This window comes from Diadema setosum, chromosome 15 (assembly GCF_964275005.1).
Source record: "Diadema setosum chromosome 15, eeDiaSeto1, whole genome shotgun sequence".
NCBI classification, from domain to species: domain Eukaryota; kingdom Metazoa; phylum Echinodermata; class Echinoidea; order Diadematoida; family Diadematidae; genus Diadema; species Diadema setosum.
Genome location: NC_092699.1, coordinates 25,820,335 through 25,838,570, shown reverse-complemented (window position 1 = coordinate 25,838,570; position 18,236 = coordinate 25,820,335). Strand labels below are relative to the sequence as shown.

Sequence of the window (18,236 nt, the reverse complement as noted above, 5' to 3'; positions counted from 1 at the left end):
AGAAAGTTCATCAAAACTTACAAACATTTCTATATACATTCTTGCCACACACTCTATATGTTATTACATCAGCTCTTATACTTTTAGATTTGTGTTTATAGATAAAAAAAAATACAGAAGACTGCAACAAAAAGGTTTAAGTGTGGCTGACACACAGAACTACTGAGTAGTTGAGTTTTGTGCATTATTCAAATTGTAGATAACTGTTGACTTCCAAATTTCTCAGCAGTGGCCTACACAAGTCCCCCGAGGTTCATATTTAATGTTTTGCTGCATTTTGGGAGGTCTGTAAAAGGTATCCCCTACCTTTAACATATGACCTCAAATGACCTTTGACCTTATCCTGTGACCTCCAACGGCACCATAACATGAAGGTACCCCCAATGCATCTACATGTATGGCCCAAGTTAGGTTGTAATCCAAGCAATTTATGTGAAGTTATTTGTCAAAAGACAGTCTTGCAGGTAAAGTTTAACATAGAAAAGAGAGTCTTGAACATACTCTTTAATATATGACCTCAAATGACCTTTGACATCATCACATGACCTCTGACAACACCATAACATGAAGATACCCCTAGTACTTCTATCACCCAAGTGTGGCTGCCATTGCTGTAACAGTTGCCAAGTTATGCATCATAAGAGAGTCTTGCAGGTAAACTTTAACATTTGTGACGGACGACGGACGGACAATGGACGGACGACGGACGGACGACGGACGGACAATGGACGGACGACGGACGGACGACGGATGGACGCCATTTGGATCCCTTAGTCTCGCCTTCACCTCTGGTGGGCGAGACAACAAAAAAAAAAGACCTACCGACCCTCTTGGGTTTTGACAATTAAGGGCAAACAAACAATTTTTTTTTTCTTGCCTAAACTTAGCTCTATCACTTCTGCTCCTAGAAAAGATCTTTGAAGATACCTTAAATTGGGAGGGGGGCCATCCCCCGGATATGGCACGGTGCCCATTTTGAATGAACTGAGATCCTATCCCCGTAAGTACTAGTATGCTACCTGTCAAGTGTGGTAAAAGTGAGCTAAAAAGTAAAAACATGGCACCGGCGATTGTCAAAAAAGGTAAAAGGAGAAAAAAAATGCATATATTAAATAGGGACAGTTAGCAAATATGCATTTTGTGAGCATGCCTTATTGAGTAAGGGTTCAATTAACTTGGCATCAAATATACCAATCACTCTAATGCAATGAAGGTACACGTACCTCTAATAATCATCTTGGTAGATTCATTGAAGCTGGCGAGAAAAAAGTAACACCGTCTCTCAGTTGGAGTGTCTGCACCGTTTACTACAACTGAACAAGATGTGTTGAAAGTCCCATCACTGTTCATGATTTTCTCTCTGTATTCTTTTTCCTCACCCCATGTAGGATACACTTCAGGATAGATATTGTCCACCCTACATGTGAAGAATGCATTGGTTCTGCCAGCAATCTCTTGTTCACATTCCATCCCATCACTCCCACAACCATCGATGTGTGGAGATGATGTTGGAATTGCTGTTTACAAGCAAAGGGGAGATAGAGAATCATAAGCTGTTACTTTTGCATACAGATATTTAACGTGAAAGAGTAAGTCATGGACTTTATCGGGAGATGCTGTGTTCGTGAATTGACACTGAGGCTATTGCAAGTGCATTATTAGCCTAGATATATAGCGCATGGCAACATTTTTGTGTGCTGTTACATTCGCGTTCCAACAGTGATAACGAAATTCACGAAAATTACACTTTTTTTTTTTTTCAATTCAATTCAATTCAATTTATTCATTTCATAAAATCACATATAAAATATTTACATAAATGTGTGAGTCAAAGGAGGAAATCACGCAAAAGCCCAGGGCTTGGAAATGGAGATTCCCTTTACAATATAGTTTAAAATCACAGTTTTGAATGAAACATATATATATATATCAAATTAGAACTTAGATTAGAGACCGTTACAAAATCAACAATATTTTATGATGGAAACAGGAAACAGGAAACAAAACAACGACTGAACTAAAACAATATATTACAATACAATACAATACAATACAAACATGCAGGGTATTTGTCAAAGGTTTGTATGGGAATTGCACAATTTTCATCATTCATTCATATATAATAAACAATCAGTACAGATTAAGAAAAAGCTGCTTATATTGAGTCATAAAAAGATTCAATGTGTTAGCAGTTTTCAGTTTCATGCTTAACATATTCCACAATTTAGCCCCTTTGTACTTTATTGAGTTGGATTGACAAATTTTCAGACGATAAAATGGTGAAATTGTTTATTTCTAGTATTGAAAGAATGTTTCTTGGCATGAGTAGAAAAATAATCATTAAATATATCTGGCAAGACTGAGCGAACATATTTATACATAAAAATACCAAGTTTGAATGAAATTCTGTCTCGAAAATTTAACGTTTGCAAGTCCTTAAATAATGGAGGGGTGTGGGCAAGATTGAGGGAATTTGTACAAAGGCGAATGGCTTTCTTTTGGAGGACCGTTAGCCGATCTAATTGTCTCTGGCTGGTCCCTGACCAGACGAGATTACAATAGTCTAAGTACGGCAAGATAAAGGCATTGTAAAGCATTAACAGTGTATTTTTCGGGATTAACGAGCGAAGCTTGAACATCATACCAAGTGCAACACTTATCTTTCCGTGGACATAATTTATATGGTTATTCCAGGACAACTTTTCGTCAATATACACCCCTAAAAAATTTATTGTGGCAACCTTTTCAATTTCATTATTACCAATTTTTATAGAAAAGTTTGGATAAAATTGTATCTGTCTTCTGGAAGATTGAAAAATCATATATTTCGTTTTACTAATATTCATTTGTAGTTTATATGCCTTGAACCAGTTGCATAAGGATTGCACTTCTTCACTAACAATTCGGTTAAGCATTTTCTGATCAGAATGTGAATATATAATATTAATATCATCAGCATAAATTACAAAACGAAAAACTTTCGATGAATTGATAACATCGTTGACATAAATCAAAAAGAGAAGAGGGCCAAGGATACTACCTTGGGGCACGCCATGAGATACGGGCATGAGGTCCGACTTAGCACCGTTGAAGCTGGTGTATTGTTGTCGTCCACTCAAGTAATCAACAAACCAAGAATGAGGCACACCACGAATACCATAGTGTTCTAGCTTGTGCAAGAGTATGTTATGGTCCAGTGAGTCAAACGCTTTGCTCAGGTCAATGTACATAGCCAAAGGAATTTCTTTTTTTTCGAGGAATAAAATGACTTGTTCCAAGGTGTGTAACAATGCTGATTCTGTCGAAGAGGAGGGCCGAAAACCAAATTGTTCTTTTATGAGAAGGTCATTTTCGGACAAATACTTATACAATGCGTTCAATTATTTTGGAGAAAGTTGGAAGAAGAGAAATTGGTCTATAATTTTCTATCAAAAATCTATTATTCTTCTTATAAACAGGAATTACCTTTGCAAGTTTGAGGGAGTCTGGGACCTTACCTGAGCATAGCGATTGATTAAATATAAAAGCCAGGGGACGAGCAATATAATGAATAATTTGTTTTACAAATTTAGGACTAAGACCATCATGACCACATGAAATCTTACAATTCATGTCTTTCACAATTTCAACTATTTCCGACTCATTGGTAGGACAGAAGAAAGTGGAAACTGATGTTTTCGAGCTCAAATAATCTGTAAAATGCTTCGGACAGCTTTGAATGTTTTCTGAAATTGAGACTCCTACATTTGCAAAATACCGGTTGAAAACATTTGCTATTTCTTTATGATTTTCAATTTTTTGACCACAACGTTCAATAAAAGGTGGCAATACAGATTTGCTACTTCTCCCCAAAATCTCATTTACAATTTTCCATGTTTTACAAAGGTTTGATCTATTTCTTTCAATCAAGTTAGCATAATAAAGTCGTTTTGATTCGCGTAGAATCATATTCAATTTGTTTCTATATCGTTTATACACACCTTCATTCTTACGTGAGGGAACATGAATATGTTTGTAATATAACCTTTGCCTTTTATTGATTGACTTTAATATTCCTTTTGTTACCCATGGCTTTCTTATAGCATATTTTTGGTCTCCTTGAGTGGTGCACGCTGAATAACATGTTTATCACAAATCTTGGTGAAAGTGTCAAGAAAAATATCATACGAGGAGTTAACATCACTCCCATTTTCAACAAGGAAAAGTAGAAATTACGCGGTGCGTAATATATGTCCCCGCCGGAAGTAGCATTTAGTAGCAAAATGTACAATATAGGTAAAAAGATCAAGGTCAAAGGTCAAAGAAGTCAAAGGTCAAAATTCTATGTAGAAGTTTTGAAGCCCTCACCTAGTGCCATCACATAAAGCAAACGGAATCGAAATCGGGTTAGAAATGGCGAAGGAGTAGCATTTTGTAGCCAATGTACAATATAGGTAAAAAATCAAGGTCAAAGGTCAAAGAAGTCAAAGGACAAAATTCTGTGTAGAAGTTTTGAAGCCCTCACCTAGTGCCATCACATAAAGCAAACGGAATCGAAATCGGGTTAGAAATGGCGAAGGAGTAGCATTTAATAGCAAAATGTACAATACAGGTCAAAAATCAAGGTCAGAGGTCAAAGAAGTCAAAGGTCAAAATTCTGTGTAGAAGTTTTGAAGCCCTCACCAAGTGCCATCACTTAAAGCAAACGGAATTGAAATCGGGTTACAAATGGCGAAGGAGTAGCATTTTGTAGCAAAATGTACAATTTAGGTCAAAAATCAAGGTCAAAGGTCAAAGAAGTCAAAGGTCAAAATTCTGTGTAGCAGTTTTGAAGCCCTCACCTAGTGCCATCATATAAAGCAAACGGAATCGAAATCGGGTTAGAAATGGCGAAGGAGTAGCATTTTGTAGCCAATGTACAATATAGGCAAAAAATCAAGGTCAAAGGTCAAAGAAGTCAAAGGTCAAAATTCTGTGTAGAAGTTTTGAAGCCCTCACCTAGTGCCATCATATAAAGCAAACGGAATCAAAATCGGGTTAGAAATGGCGAAGGAGTAGCATTTTGAAGCAAAATGTACAATATAGGTCAAAGGTCAAGGTCAAAGGTCACAACTGAAATTCTTTATAGAAGTTTCAAAGCTCCCATGTAGTGCTATCATATAAAGCAAACAGAATCAAAATCGGGTTAGAAATGGCGAAGGAGTAGCATTTTGAACATTTTGATCACACACGGACGCACGGACGGACACACGGACGCACGGACGCACGGACGGACACACGGACACACGGACACACACACGTACGGAGCCCGTTTCATAGTCCCCTGCTCGAACTCGTTCGGCGGGGACAAATAAAAGACCAATTGACTGAGCATAATTCCCGAGAGAGCTCTTTCATATCAAAATTCTCACAAAGTGGCTTTTGATCGTGACTATCAAGCCTGTACTGTTGTTGGTGCTGTTTGCCAAATTTTGTAAATTGAAAAATTGGTAAGTGGTCAGAAACATCAGAAAAAAGGATCCCTGGAGTCGTTGGTTTGTCAACAACGTTGGTAAATATGTTGTCAATACAAGTGTATGATCTCGCTGTTAACCGGGTAGGTTTAGTGATAAGTGGGTACAAACCGTGCGAATACATTACGCTAATGAATTCGCTTGTACATGAACTAACAGAGTATTTAAGTATGTCGAAGTTGAAATCACCAACAATGTAACACAATTTGTTTTCCATGGCAATAGCTTTCAAAGACTTTTCTAGCATACCATTGAAATCACTAGGGTTCGAATTTGGAGCTCTGTACACCACACCAATTATAACATTCTTTGCGTGCTTCATCTCAATTTCAATAAATAAAGTATCTGTATATTCGTTGCAAAACACCAAATCATCTCTTTCCTTAAACATGTATTTAGATTCCACATAGAGACAAACCCCTCCTCCTCTTCTTCCTTCACGTGATCTATGTAACAAAGAATAACCTGGCATATTGTAAAGGGAGGACACATTCGAGTTAAACCAAGTCTCAGTGAAAGCATAAATTGCAAATTTATGGCAAAGGCTACTAAGACAGTCGGCTAAACATTCGTGCTTTGCAGACAAACTCTGAGCATTCAAATGAAATAGGGAGAACACAGCCTCGTTTTGACATTTTAGAAATTTGTGATTGAAAGTGTCATTGAAATAATAATTGCATGGACTTTCTAGATTATTGATGGAGACATTATCATCACTGTTCATGCCAAACACTTCAAAAACGTGGGAGTTAAGGCCTGATTCAAATGAGATATCACTGCTAGAGTAGTGAAAAAAAGAGAATAATTCTCTGTGAAAATCATCATCTTCAAGTATGTGGTTAAATGGCAATTCGTTAGAGATACACGGAGGACAAATATAACATTTTGGGTTTAAGTGCAGCGAACAGCTTGAAATGTAGCATGTCTCATGACATTGCTTTCCGCACAATTCACATACACATATCTTGTGATTCGATCTTAAGGTGTTTGAACAAAAAGTACACTTGTACAGTTATATAACACATAACAAGTTGCTGGGAAGGATAAATACGGATATTACAAAGTCAAAAGTTCACAAGTTCAGCTAACAAAAAGGCGTACGGAGCCGTTTGTGTTAACATTCTGCAGAAAAAAAAAGAAAGAAAAAAAAAAACAGCCGGCGATTTAGCGTCCATAGCAACTGCCTACGTGTGTATATAAACAGGTGCGGTCATGTTAGGTATGTGTATGCTTACAATGTTCCGTCCAGTCGTCATGGGACGCAATCGTGAACACATTGTTGGCAGTTCTGATCTTGATTTTGCCATCCTGTGTCCATACCTTGTTATTTGGTGGAGGATACTTTGTTCTCACCTTTCTCAGCAGCTTTTGTCTTTCGATGGTGAGATTTTCATGGATGAAGATGCGTGTGGACTTGAGCTTTGATCTGGCGGCATAGATACGCGATCTGGGACCATAGGTGGCAAACTTTGTGATGATGGGGCGAGGTAGAGCATGGCCATTCCTGTCTAGTCTCCCCTTGTCGCCGATCCTATGAGACCTGTCGATGTCCTGAGGCTGGATTTCAACTCCCAGGTGATCCTTTGCGAGTTTGCTGACCAGCTCATCTGTGCTTTCCTGTGGGTTTTCCTTGATCCCATGGATGACCAGACAGTTACGCCTGGAGTATTGCTCTAGTTCTTCAACACGAGCCTCAGCATTGCACAGCTTGCTCTCAAGTTGCTTGATTTTGACGTCTCTTTTTTCTAATTCCAGCATGAAGCAGTCATGTAGCGCTGGAGCTAGCACCGGTCCTAGGGCAGGGGCGAGGCGATTTTCGACAAGTCGTTTGTCCGTGAATGCCTGGATAATTGCCTCAACAATAGATCCAATGTCCACTTTGGCGTCAAGTTCTGGTTGACCGCCCACGGGCAAGCCATCTGAGGGGCAGCTTTTCGAGTCGTCGAGTACCTCCCCAGCGGGTCGGGCTTGCTTTTTTCCAGCTACCGTTGGTGGGTTTCCCCTGGTGTTGACCATTTTGGGAAGCTTTCAAAAGCAGTCGAAATGTCACAGAAATTACTTCCAGTCGAGTCTGTCAAGTGCCTTACTCTTGCAAAAAAAAAGACAGCTTTTACAATAACTGTACAAGAGGGTATACATGTCATACGGTACATATCTCATACTAGTTACCCAAGTACATGTATTTCATTTTGTACATAGATAAAATGGATGTCAAGAGAAAAATCTCCAGTGACGTGCTCTTCTTGCAAGCTTGGTCCAAGGAGGTTTAAGAGATAGAGTTCCAACTGGCTATAATCATTCAATCAGCTGAGTTTTCTATGGATGAACATAAGAATTCCATAGGTGCATTTGTGCCTTTAATGTTCCATGCATGAAGCCGCAATCTTCCTCAGCAATATAAATATTAATTTTTTATACCAACCATAAAATCGAGTATATATATATGCTGCTCATTGATATATCAAATGGAATGAAACTTCAACTAATGATTTAAGCATAACAATGAAACAAAAGTCAATTCCAGTGGAGGATACACAGGGAGGCACACCAGGTGCACACTCTTTCTTTATTTTTTAAAACAAAAGGAATAGAAAGGAAAAATTGCAGGGGGGGGGGCATGTGCTCCCCCCTTTTCTGTACAGGCATCTCCTCACTAGGGAATTCCTGGATTCACCCCTGAGTTTTGTCCAAGGATATGTGCAGAAGCGTTAATATGAGCTGTATGTTGTGAAAGTGTTTTTACCCTCTGGGAAAGCCGGTTTTATCACTTTTCCGATTATTTCCAACAAATAAAACTTAAAATGGTATCATCTTCATGTACAGTTCTTCATAAAATGATATGCCAGATTGGTGTACAGACATGTACAGTTGAGTAATTGTGATATCTATTTCAGCAATACTTGAGCAATTTCTATTCGTGCACCCCCATCTTTACGATTGCATATCACCCATCATTTATAAACAGGGATAGCAAAAAGTAATTACCATCATAAAGACATATCTTACGCAGAGATTGGCAGGTAATTATGAATGAGACATGGATTCATTGTCTTCCTATCTGTAGGGCAGATCCAGTTTGGCACACAATTTAATTATTTTTTGAGAGGCGGCTTCGAGCATGAGATCAAAATAAATAAGACTGTTGCAACTCCATCTCTCGTACCTCCTTGCTTGGTCTGCTTGTAATAACAAGTTCATCATAAAACAATGTTTGCCCCTACAAAACTGTGTGATGAAATCAATTCAAAATTTTGCAGAACAGAGAAAAACAAAATTCAAGCTTTGGAAGTTGTGCTGAAATGATAACAAGCTTTTGTAGAAATTCAAATTACCACCTGTTCACTCAATTAGTAATATGAGGCAGCCGTTCCTGGATGAATTTTAGTCACACACTGCGGGTAGGCATATAGATGAAGACAAAATGTATGAAAGGACCCAAGAGGCATCGAAAAGGCGCTAACGCCGAGGAAGGAGGTTATGCTTTTATCGGCGTTGGTTTGTTTGTTTGTTTGCAAGCTAACTTACAGCAAAAGTCAATAATGACACAAGAAACAGATGACTAAATTTTGGTAGTGATCCAGGAATTTTTATGAATTTCTGAAGGATATTTTTTTATTTTGGCACAAAGGGTCAATGAACTTGGGGGTTAGAGCTGCACATATTTGAGGTTTGCATATATATGCGCACGCCTGGTCTGCTCGAAGGGACAAGCCATGCTGCTGGAAGCTGATGATGTAAACAAAGGGCTTCTATATCTGAAAATTGGGCAATTTTCAGCATGCATGTATGGGTGGAAATGAGCTGCTTTGTGAAGGTCTTAGCTCTCCACTGCTTTCCTAGTTAGGGACTGAAGTAATAGTCATGGCCTGAAATAATGTACAGGAAAACCCCATTATAATGAACTCACTTAAAATGAGGTGCCACTTTTAATGGAATAAATTTAGCAGTCCCGATTTTACAGTATGGTAGTTAGCTGGTACTGGCTCATTAGCAAAGCATGATTTCATGACTTCATCCCAGAAGACAATTAACATTGTGTATTTGCCGAATGTGTCATAAACATACATAGACTTTAACCTTCAGATAATATCTCACATTCGTAATGTACACTTGACTAACAATGAGGTAAAATTGGTGGTACCTGTGACCTTGATGCAATAGGGTTTCCCTGTGCCTTGATATTTGCCTAAACTGTTGAATATAATGCCAGAACATCAATATACAACATGCTGATTTTCTCCAATCGCCCAAAATTGTGGAGCAAACTGTAACTTTTAAAAGCTTTTCCACACAAACTTGGCAGTGTGCCGATAATTTTCATCACTTAAATGAATACAGCCTGTATATTGTAATTTAGATTACAAAGTGACTACATGTTGAACTACCTACATCACTGAAACTGATGGCCTGAAGTTTTACAAAATGTAATTGAATTATTTCCGCAAACATGTCACAAAGACAAGTAGGCAAATATCCGGGACAGTTAAAAGAGATGTTTGGTTTCACAGTGATCAAAGTGTAACATTTGGGCCAAACTTTGCACACTGAGCTACTATTAATGGTACAACGACGATGAGGCAGACCTACCGAGTCTCATGCCCCAGCGACCCAACTCACGCTCACCCGCCCAGCAATCATTTTCTCACACCTCCCATAGGAAGTGGGCAGAGGATACCTAGATGGTTGTTTCCTTACTAATTACAGCTATTTACTTTGCTAATAAATAATCCATGTCTCTAAAAACTTGTGTCATCTTCCAAGTCATGTCAGTTATACATTCTGTTTTCTACTAATCAAGAGTCATTCACTCTTGAAGAAAAATTTGGGAAAAATACTCCAAATGATGTCTTTCAGAAACATGCATCTTCCATATCACAAAGAAATGAGAATTCTGCAAGTAAAATTGCACTACAGCCCTATAGGTATGCACCAAATTGCACAATTACTAATCGTAAAGTGAAAAAATTCCCTATAGTGGGAGGGAGACACCCCCTTCTGCACCCCCCCCCCCCCTTTCCGGGTTCGTTTCACACCCTCGCAGTTACTAGCTCCCAGCCAGTTGAGAAACTTGGCATCTCTGACAAGGTGAGGGAAACAAAGACAATATCTTACCAAAGGTATGGAAATCAATAGTATGCACAACACCTGCAGCCCTTTCAGTTTGTGGTCGCTGACACACGAAGACCCCGTCATCATTTGGAGACGCATTCTCAATTGTCAGGAAGTCACCTCTGACCGAGTATCGTGGCACTGTGGTAATAAGTGTGGCTTGTAACATATCATACGAATACCTCGTCCAGTTTGCCTCCCCATGAGTTCTAGATGCCCTTGAAACAGGACAAGCAAGCCTCACACTTTCCCCAACACGAGCTTTGATTGTTTTGTCGGATGCCTCTGTAAGATGAACAGAAATGGATTATGATTGAAATCTTACATCGATCATACGAGTGCTTCATAACATTGAAAGCAAAATCTTAAGGGATTTATTGTCAGCATTACAAATGTGCTGATACAAGTGACTGTGATGTCCTTTGTATTTGATCTAAAGTCATATAAAGATTAGCAAACAAAACACACAAAGATGATACTGAAGGTAAAATAATTACTGCAAAAGTGGAAACTTTCTCCCGAGTAACTATTCATGCTCGGTCAGTTAGGATGAACTCTGCATGTTTTTAACTCCACAGAATCAAAACGGTACATTAAATGGTGTCACATATAACAAGCAAAAATATTTGTGTGCTTATTTTTATTCTTGCACTTGCTTCTGGGCCCCATTTCATTAAAAAAAAATGATATGATAGCAACTCTTGCTGGAACGGCAATTGTTATATAGTAACTACAAGAATCCAGTTTCCTGATTGGCTGTTGCCAATGGAAGTTGCCATTTGTTCCAGCAAGAGTTGCCATCCTGACATTTTTCATGAAATGGGACCCTGGATGCACAAAATGCATTAAATTATACACTTTAACAGTAGCAGTACTAAAAACTGTTCAAGACTGCTGTGCAATGACATAGAAAATGCTTGTGGTACAGTTTAAGTACACCAGTGCACTCATGTATTCAAATTCATGGTATTTTCATCATTCAGGAGTCAATAACTTGCTACATTTCTTTATAATACACTTGTCCATACTATATATTTGTCGGTTCTTGGAGTCCAGCCTACATGCATTGGTTGCTGTGGCATTCTTGCTGACCACTCCTTGGGCAAATTTTCAGTTGTTAAGAAGAAGTTTTGAGCCAAAAAAAAAAAAATATATATATATAATTACAAGTAAAATTATGATGCATACAATTTGAATAATTTAGTAAAATGCTCTTTTCTGCAGCCAATCTTTACTCCAATGCCATGCATGCTCAGAGTCTTGCAGGCATCACGATCAAAGGTACATGTCTATCATGACAACAGATCATTCATCATAGGCATTCATGTATTTTTGCCATGCTGATATGCAATTTGCACCAATTGGTATGAAGTAACCATGAATAGTTATAGTAGCAACAATCATTGTGTCGAGAAACCATACAAAAGTAGCACTTGTCTGTACCATCACAGCATCTGCCTAAAATATTTGCCACAAGAAACATGAATTGTCACGGTTACATTCGGCCCTTCAAGAACAATGCAGGGACAAGTATTGCATGACAGTATACAATTGTGTAACATTTCAACCACCATACTGTGCCCTATCCCAATGAAGGACGCTCTCAGTCTGTTAGGAGAAATGAAAACCAGTCGTAACGAGGAGTGAAAAAAAAACATCTCAACCTCCAGTACTACTAATACTGCACACTCAAAATAAATATGAAGTTTTGTTTTCAAACTTCATAGTATGAAATATATTTGGAGCCATTAGAATGAAAAAAAAAACCTGAAAATGCATGTGCACACACATCTTTGAATCTTACATCAGATTAAAACTATGATCTTTATTAATCATGCTTGGACAGGAAGACAAAAGACAGACAAAGAGAGACAGACAGACGGACAGACACACACACACACACACACGTATACTGGTATGTATAAACATACACACATAGGACCTACAACGTACATGTATATAATATACATATGCAGGTTGCATCGTTGCAAAAGAATTAAATATTCAGCCCTGATGAGGTTCATTCAATATGGATGTAACGAGCTGAATAATAGGGGGCTTCCGAATAGGATCGGCATTATAAAGGGAATAATAAGAATTTAGAGGGTCAGGAAGTAGATAGGGTAAAGCATAGGGTGAATGAATAAAGGTAATAAAAGGGAAAGGAATAAGGTTCAGACAGCGGGCTTAGGGCATCGTAGGACATCATAGGGAATCAGACAAAGGGAATAAAGAAGAAGGACATTTGATAGACATCAGGTGATCTTTAAAGGGACAAAGAAATAGATAGGACTGGCAGGATGTTATGTAGGAGTATATGTTTGACAAGGAGTTGAGGTGTTTAATGGGAATATTAAGGTAGTGCGAGTTAAATTGGGAATTCTGCTGGAGGAGTAAGTTAAAGGGCTCGTAGCGAAGCTAGGTTTTGTTTCATAAATATTAGGAGGAAGGGAGAGTGTCAGGTTGGGTTCGAGACGCAGGTACAAATGTAGGTTACGCAGGTGAGAAGAGAGGGTCAAGTTGGGGACAGGTAAGCGGATTGGTCGAAAGAGGGTTGTCAATAATTCAGGTGGGGGAAATTAATTAAAATGATTGGATAATAGAATTGTAGGAGGGATTTAAGGGTTAGTTTAAAAGGGGCATGCATTGTAGGGAGCGAGACAGATTTTTTTGGACGGAACTTTCAGCACCCACTTTTGGGGGGAAATTCCGCCCAGATTTCTGCACACATTTTTTGGAGAGAACTTCTGCCAGCATTTTTCGCAAGAACTTTTGCCCGGTTCGGGAGAGAACTTTGTCAGATAGTTTGAATTTTAGCGAAGATGAAGTCCTCAGAGTAGCAGATTTGAAGATGTAGCCCGTTGGCATAATTTCCTTTTGAACGTTGGTGGGGAAAGACCGGGTTTGGCAGCACACAGGTGGACTGAATTGAATTATAGTGGTGTGTCGTCCTGAACAATGATTGATCTCTGCCAGACCATTTACTAATATATATAGTGCCGTGGGCCGAACTTTAATTTCTGACGTGGGGAATGGCTTGTAATTTCGAATGACAATATAGTTAGCGTAAAATCGGAATTTGATTTGAATGGGAACGCCTGTCTGTGCCACTGTCCGACAAGCTGCCGTGTAAAAAGTGATTGTGAACTCTGCACAACCCCCATCCCTGATGCCCACTAATATCCTGAGGAGGCCGAGGAGCAGGTGAAGCGAAGCCCAGACAGCCAGATCAATGCAGCCGTATACCAGCCGTCAGGGAAATGCTGCGGCGAGCCGCCGGCGCGACGGGAGAGCTACGGGTCGAAGGCGACGGAGGCAGCCACCAACAGAGTTACATGTAGCGCCAGCGATAAGGACTGAGCGAAGGAAGGACTTCCGTAAATGATTGCAGTTATCCGCGGACAATTTCCCTTCCCTATTAACCCCCCCCCCTTTTGCACTTGCACCCGAAGCTGTATGTAAGTACAATAACCGAGATGAGATTGTAATAATGCGCATGCCCGTTTAAATTGTATAATAACGTTTGAATCGCAAGTGCCCAGTAATCGTGATGGAAATTGATTGAACAAGAGGAGATTTTCCCCTTGAATAACTGCCAATTAACTTTACGAAATTGATGTAACGTTTTCTTAAATTTTGTCCGTAAATTAACTTAACTAATTGTTGATGATGTGGCAGGTGTGTCTATTAATACGAGTGCACTAACCAAATCCCCTCGCGTCTTACAGACCAGGCGCGAGCCCAGCCATCCCCTGCCGCTGGTAGCCCCAGCCCAGGGTGGTGAGCTGGGGCGGGAGAGTAGAGGGTTAGATGTATTTCAGTTCACATGTCCTTTTCTCCCTTTTCGCAGGAAGTATGCCGACTACTTGTAACACAAAACATCAAATTATTAAAATGTTGCTCACTTTTATCAATGTTTGACAGATAATGTTCCAGCGTACCTTCACAAAAGGACCTAGATATTACAGTTACCCAAAAGGTACAAACTGCAACTGTCCTTTCCTACAGTAAAGAGGGGGGGGGGGGGGGAAGGGATGGAAAAAAGTTGGGGGAAAAATCACAACACCCACAAAATTTGAGAAATTTGGAATCTCTGGTAGTCATAGGAACAACAAAGACAGCATCTCTACCAAGGCAGCATTGCATGTTCTCACCCACATCACTCCTCCCAGCATGCATACACAGGAAAGGATAAAGGATATGCATACTTCTCGATCACGTGAACCCTGACCTTGCTACCCATGATAGTCTCACCAATAGGCCCATTATGTCACAGCAGCCACACAAGGCAGTGTGGTTGCCCCAATGATCTCTGCCCAACTTTGATGCCAAAACCAATGGACACAGTATAAGCTGCCAGCTCCAACTTGGTCCACACTATCATCACAGAACAAAAAGTGAAACTATCAAAATTGTTGATGATAACGATGCACTATTTTTACCAGAAAAGAAAAATGCAGTCAATTTGGGGTGCAGTCTGAATGCACCACAACAAAATCATGGTTTTTAAAACCCAGCATTTCACCTGCATAACCAACATGATTAGGTATTGGCCTACACATACTGTATATGGTAACTATATGCAATGTGCCGATAAGCAACACGATGCATTATAACATTCGATGAATTAATCAGTCTAAAGGGATTTCGTAGTAGGATGTTAATAAAGCTTAGAGAATGTATCCTTCTACTCACCATTCGTCGATTCTATAACACACAATATCTCCTGCGTTTCCGTGCTGCGCCTGGAGTCGATGTTGCAGGAAATGGTCCTCCAATAAATGAAAGTTCAGTTATTGCACTTTCCCAATTAGCACATGTATGAGAACATAACGCGACACAAAATATGATTCCCTGAAGTAGCACAATGATGAAATGGCACAATGTCGAATGCTGCAGAAGATGGCAAAGTTAGAGATGGAAAATAGAGATAGATAGATTGAGAGAGAGAGAGAGAGGTTCGCGAGTCCAATGTTTGATGATGAAGTTTGGGAAGTTTGCAACTTGACGTTTCCGTGCTTTCACGTCGAAAGCTGGTCAAGAAGTGTCGTGAGTGTGAAAAGTTGATTTTTGTGAATGAAGAGTTGTAGCATGCGTGCGAAATTTCTTCGAGACGTGGAGCGAAGAAAAGAAGGAGATTGGTTGGAAAGGTTGTCCATCTCGCGTTGTCATGGTGACCGTAGGAGTGACCGGAGGTGAAGTTACGTTGCTCGCGAGGAATGTGACAGATGATACATGAGTGCTCGCGATACAGAGGGCCAGAGCGGTCGTAAAAATGTGCTTGTATTACGCCGTAGAGTGACCACTGGCGGATATGGTCAGCGAGTGGACGAAAACAATTCTCAGTAAACTTAGAAAATGTAAGTATGACTCATTGTGCTGCTACAAGTAGCTCCCCCCTAGATTGCTGCGAATTGAAATGCAGGAGCAATCGATAAGTGTAAAAAATAGAGTAGAAAGTTCTCAGTTGAGCGAGAGTGACAAAATAACATGTAGAATGACGTAGAAAACAACAAGCTGAATCCGTAAGAAACAAAAATGTCTCTTCAACCGTTGTCACAGTAGTCGACGTATTTTGTGGGGAATCGCACGTGATGACCGGAGCGTGTCTTGATTTCCGCGGTCTTTTGTTTGGAGTGAGAGATGGGGATGCGAGGTACCGTGGGATGGAAGGGGGCGTGGCAGGTTGTGTCGTGCATTGAGTGTTTGTAGTCAGGGGTGGTCGTGTGGTGCGAGGCGATGGCTCGGGGATGATGTCCGTTTCTATGAATGCTGGTTTCAAGCGGTCGATGCTGACGGTGTCATGTTTGCCGCGGTAGTCGATCACGAAAAACTTGTCAGCACGCCGAATGACCGGAAAGGGACCTCTGTATGGGTGCTGAAGTGGTTTTCTCACGGTGTCATCGCGAACGAAAACGTGTGAAGATGTGTTGAGGTCGTTGTGCATGAATGTCGGTTTGAGTTGAGTGCGTGTCGATGGCGGGTGCATGTCCTGCATGAACTTACGGAGACATTGGACGTAGTCAGAAGGGTCGATGTCCATCAAGGTCTGTTCATGTTTGGTGATGCACTGGCCTGGTAGTCGTAGTGTTGTCCCATAGACGAGCTCTGCAGCTGAGCAGCCTATGTCTGTCCTTACTGCGGTCTGAATACCGAGGAGAACGAGCGGTAGCGTCCCGGTTCATTTGGTGTCATCGTGTGCCATGAGAGAGGCTTTGAGTTGACGATGTAGTCGTTCGACGAGGCCGTTCGCTGTCGGATGGTATGCCGTTGTGCGAATGCGAGTGGATTCGAGTTGAGTAGTGAGAGCGCTGAAGAAGTTGGATTCAAATTGACGACCTCTGTCTGCTTCAGTTGTGATGTCGCTCATGGGGAAGGCTTCTGGCCATTTTGTGAATCGATCGACATACGTGAGGAGGTATGTGTGATTGTTTGATGGAGGGAGTGGGCCGACGATGTCGATGTGCACGTGGTCGAATCACGCATCAGGAGATGAGAATATGCCGAGGGGTGCTTTGTTGTGTCGATGAATTTTGCTGCGTTGGCACTGCAGACATGTTTTGGCCCATGAACGAACGTCACGATTGATGCCGTTCCAAACAAATCTGTCAGCGATCAATTTCTGCATTGCTCTTACTCCTGGATGAGAGAGTTGATGAAGGGAGTGAAAGATCGCCTTGCGATGAGGGGCTAGATGTATGGACGAGGAAATCCAGTTGACAAATCACATAATATCATGCGGACTGATGAGGGAATTGGTACTGGTGAGAGTTTGAGTGAACTGTCAGTTGTTAGTCGTTCGAGTTCCTCGTCGTGCTCTTGGGCGATAGCAATGACGTCGAAGTCGATGGGGGTGGTGCTTACATTGTTGATGAAAGCTCGAGAGAGTGCGTCAGCAGCTGTGTTGCGTTTGCCTGAGATATGATGGATATCGGTGGTGAACTGGGAAATGAAGTCAAGTTGACGAATTTCCCGTGGCGAGTATCTGTCGGGACAGCCGTGGAGAGAGTGAGTGAGAGGCTTGTGGTCAGTGTAGACAATGAATTGTCTTCCCTCGAGCATATGACGAAAGTGTTTGATGCACAGGTAGACGGCGAGCAGCTCTCGTTCAAACGCACTGTAGCGAGTTTCAGCTGGCTGTAGTCGTTTAGAGAAACACGTGAGAGGTTGCCAAGTACTGTCGATGCATTGCTGGGGGGCGTTTCATCAACGAGTTCGTCGGAGGTTTTCACCGACAAATTTGCTATCATTCAATCAGACGCAAGGAGCTACTGAAATCCTTGCATCTGATTGGCTGATAGCAAATTTGTCGGTGAAAACCTCAGACGAACTTGTTGATGAAACGCCCCCTACACCGCCGACGCCGACGTCCGACGCATCTGTGAGGAGACAGAGAGGTGCGTCCGTCTTTGGGTGAACAAGCATGGTGGCTTGTGATAGGGCTGCTTTCACTGCGTTGAATGAGGAGAGTTCGTTGTCGTTGAGTGAGATGGGCTGATTTTTCCGTGTAGCATTTTTCAACTTGTCGGTGAGTGGCTGCATCAAATCGGCGCATCGAGGGAGAAATCTCCGGTAGAAGTTGACGAGACCCAGAAATTCTCGCAGCTTGCGAAGTGAAGTAGGGGCTGGTAGGTC

The 18,236-nt window shown here is 40.9% G+C and overlaps 1 protein-coding gene across 4 annotated transcripts in view; it reads right to left on the bottom strand.

The window, feature by feature from the left end:
• The window catches only part of LOC140238420 (peroxidasin homolog), a 64,647-nt gene that overhangs the window by 17,548 nt on the left and 28,863 nt on the right, over positions 1 to 18,236 (bottom strand). For 3 of the 4 annotated variants that reach the window (XM_072318327.1, XM_072318329.1, XM_072318330.1), the window contains 2 exons: positions 10,605 to 10,886; positions 1,224 to 1,517 (listed from right to left, as the gene is read on the bottom strand). In XM_072318327.1, the coding sequence (XP_072174428.1) occupies positions 1,224 to 1,517; positions 10,605 to 10,886 (576 nt within the window). The remainder of the gene's footprint in view (positions 1 to 1,223; positions 1,518 to 10,604; positions 10,887 to 18,236) is intronic. The other variant, XM_072318328.1, reaches the window with a different exon arrangement.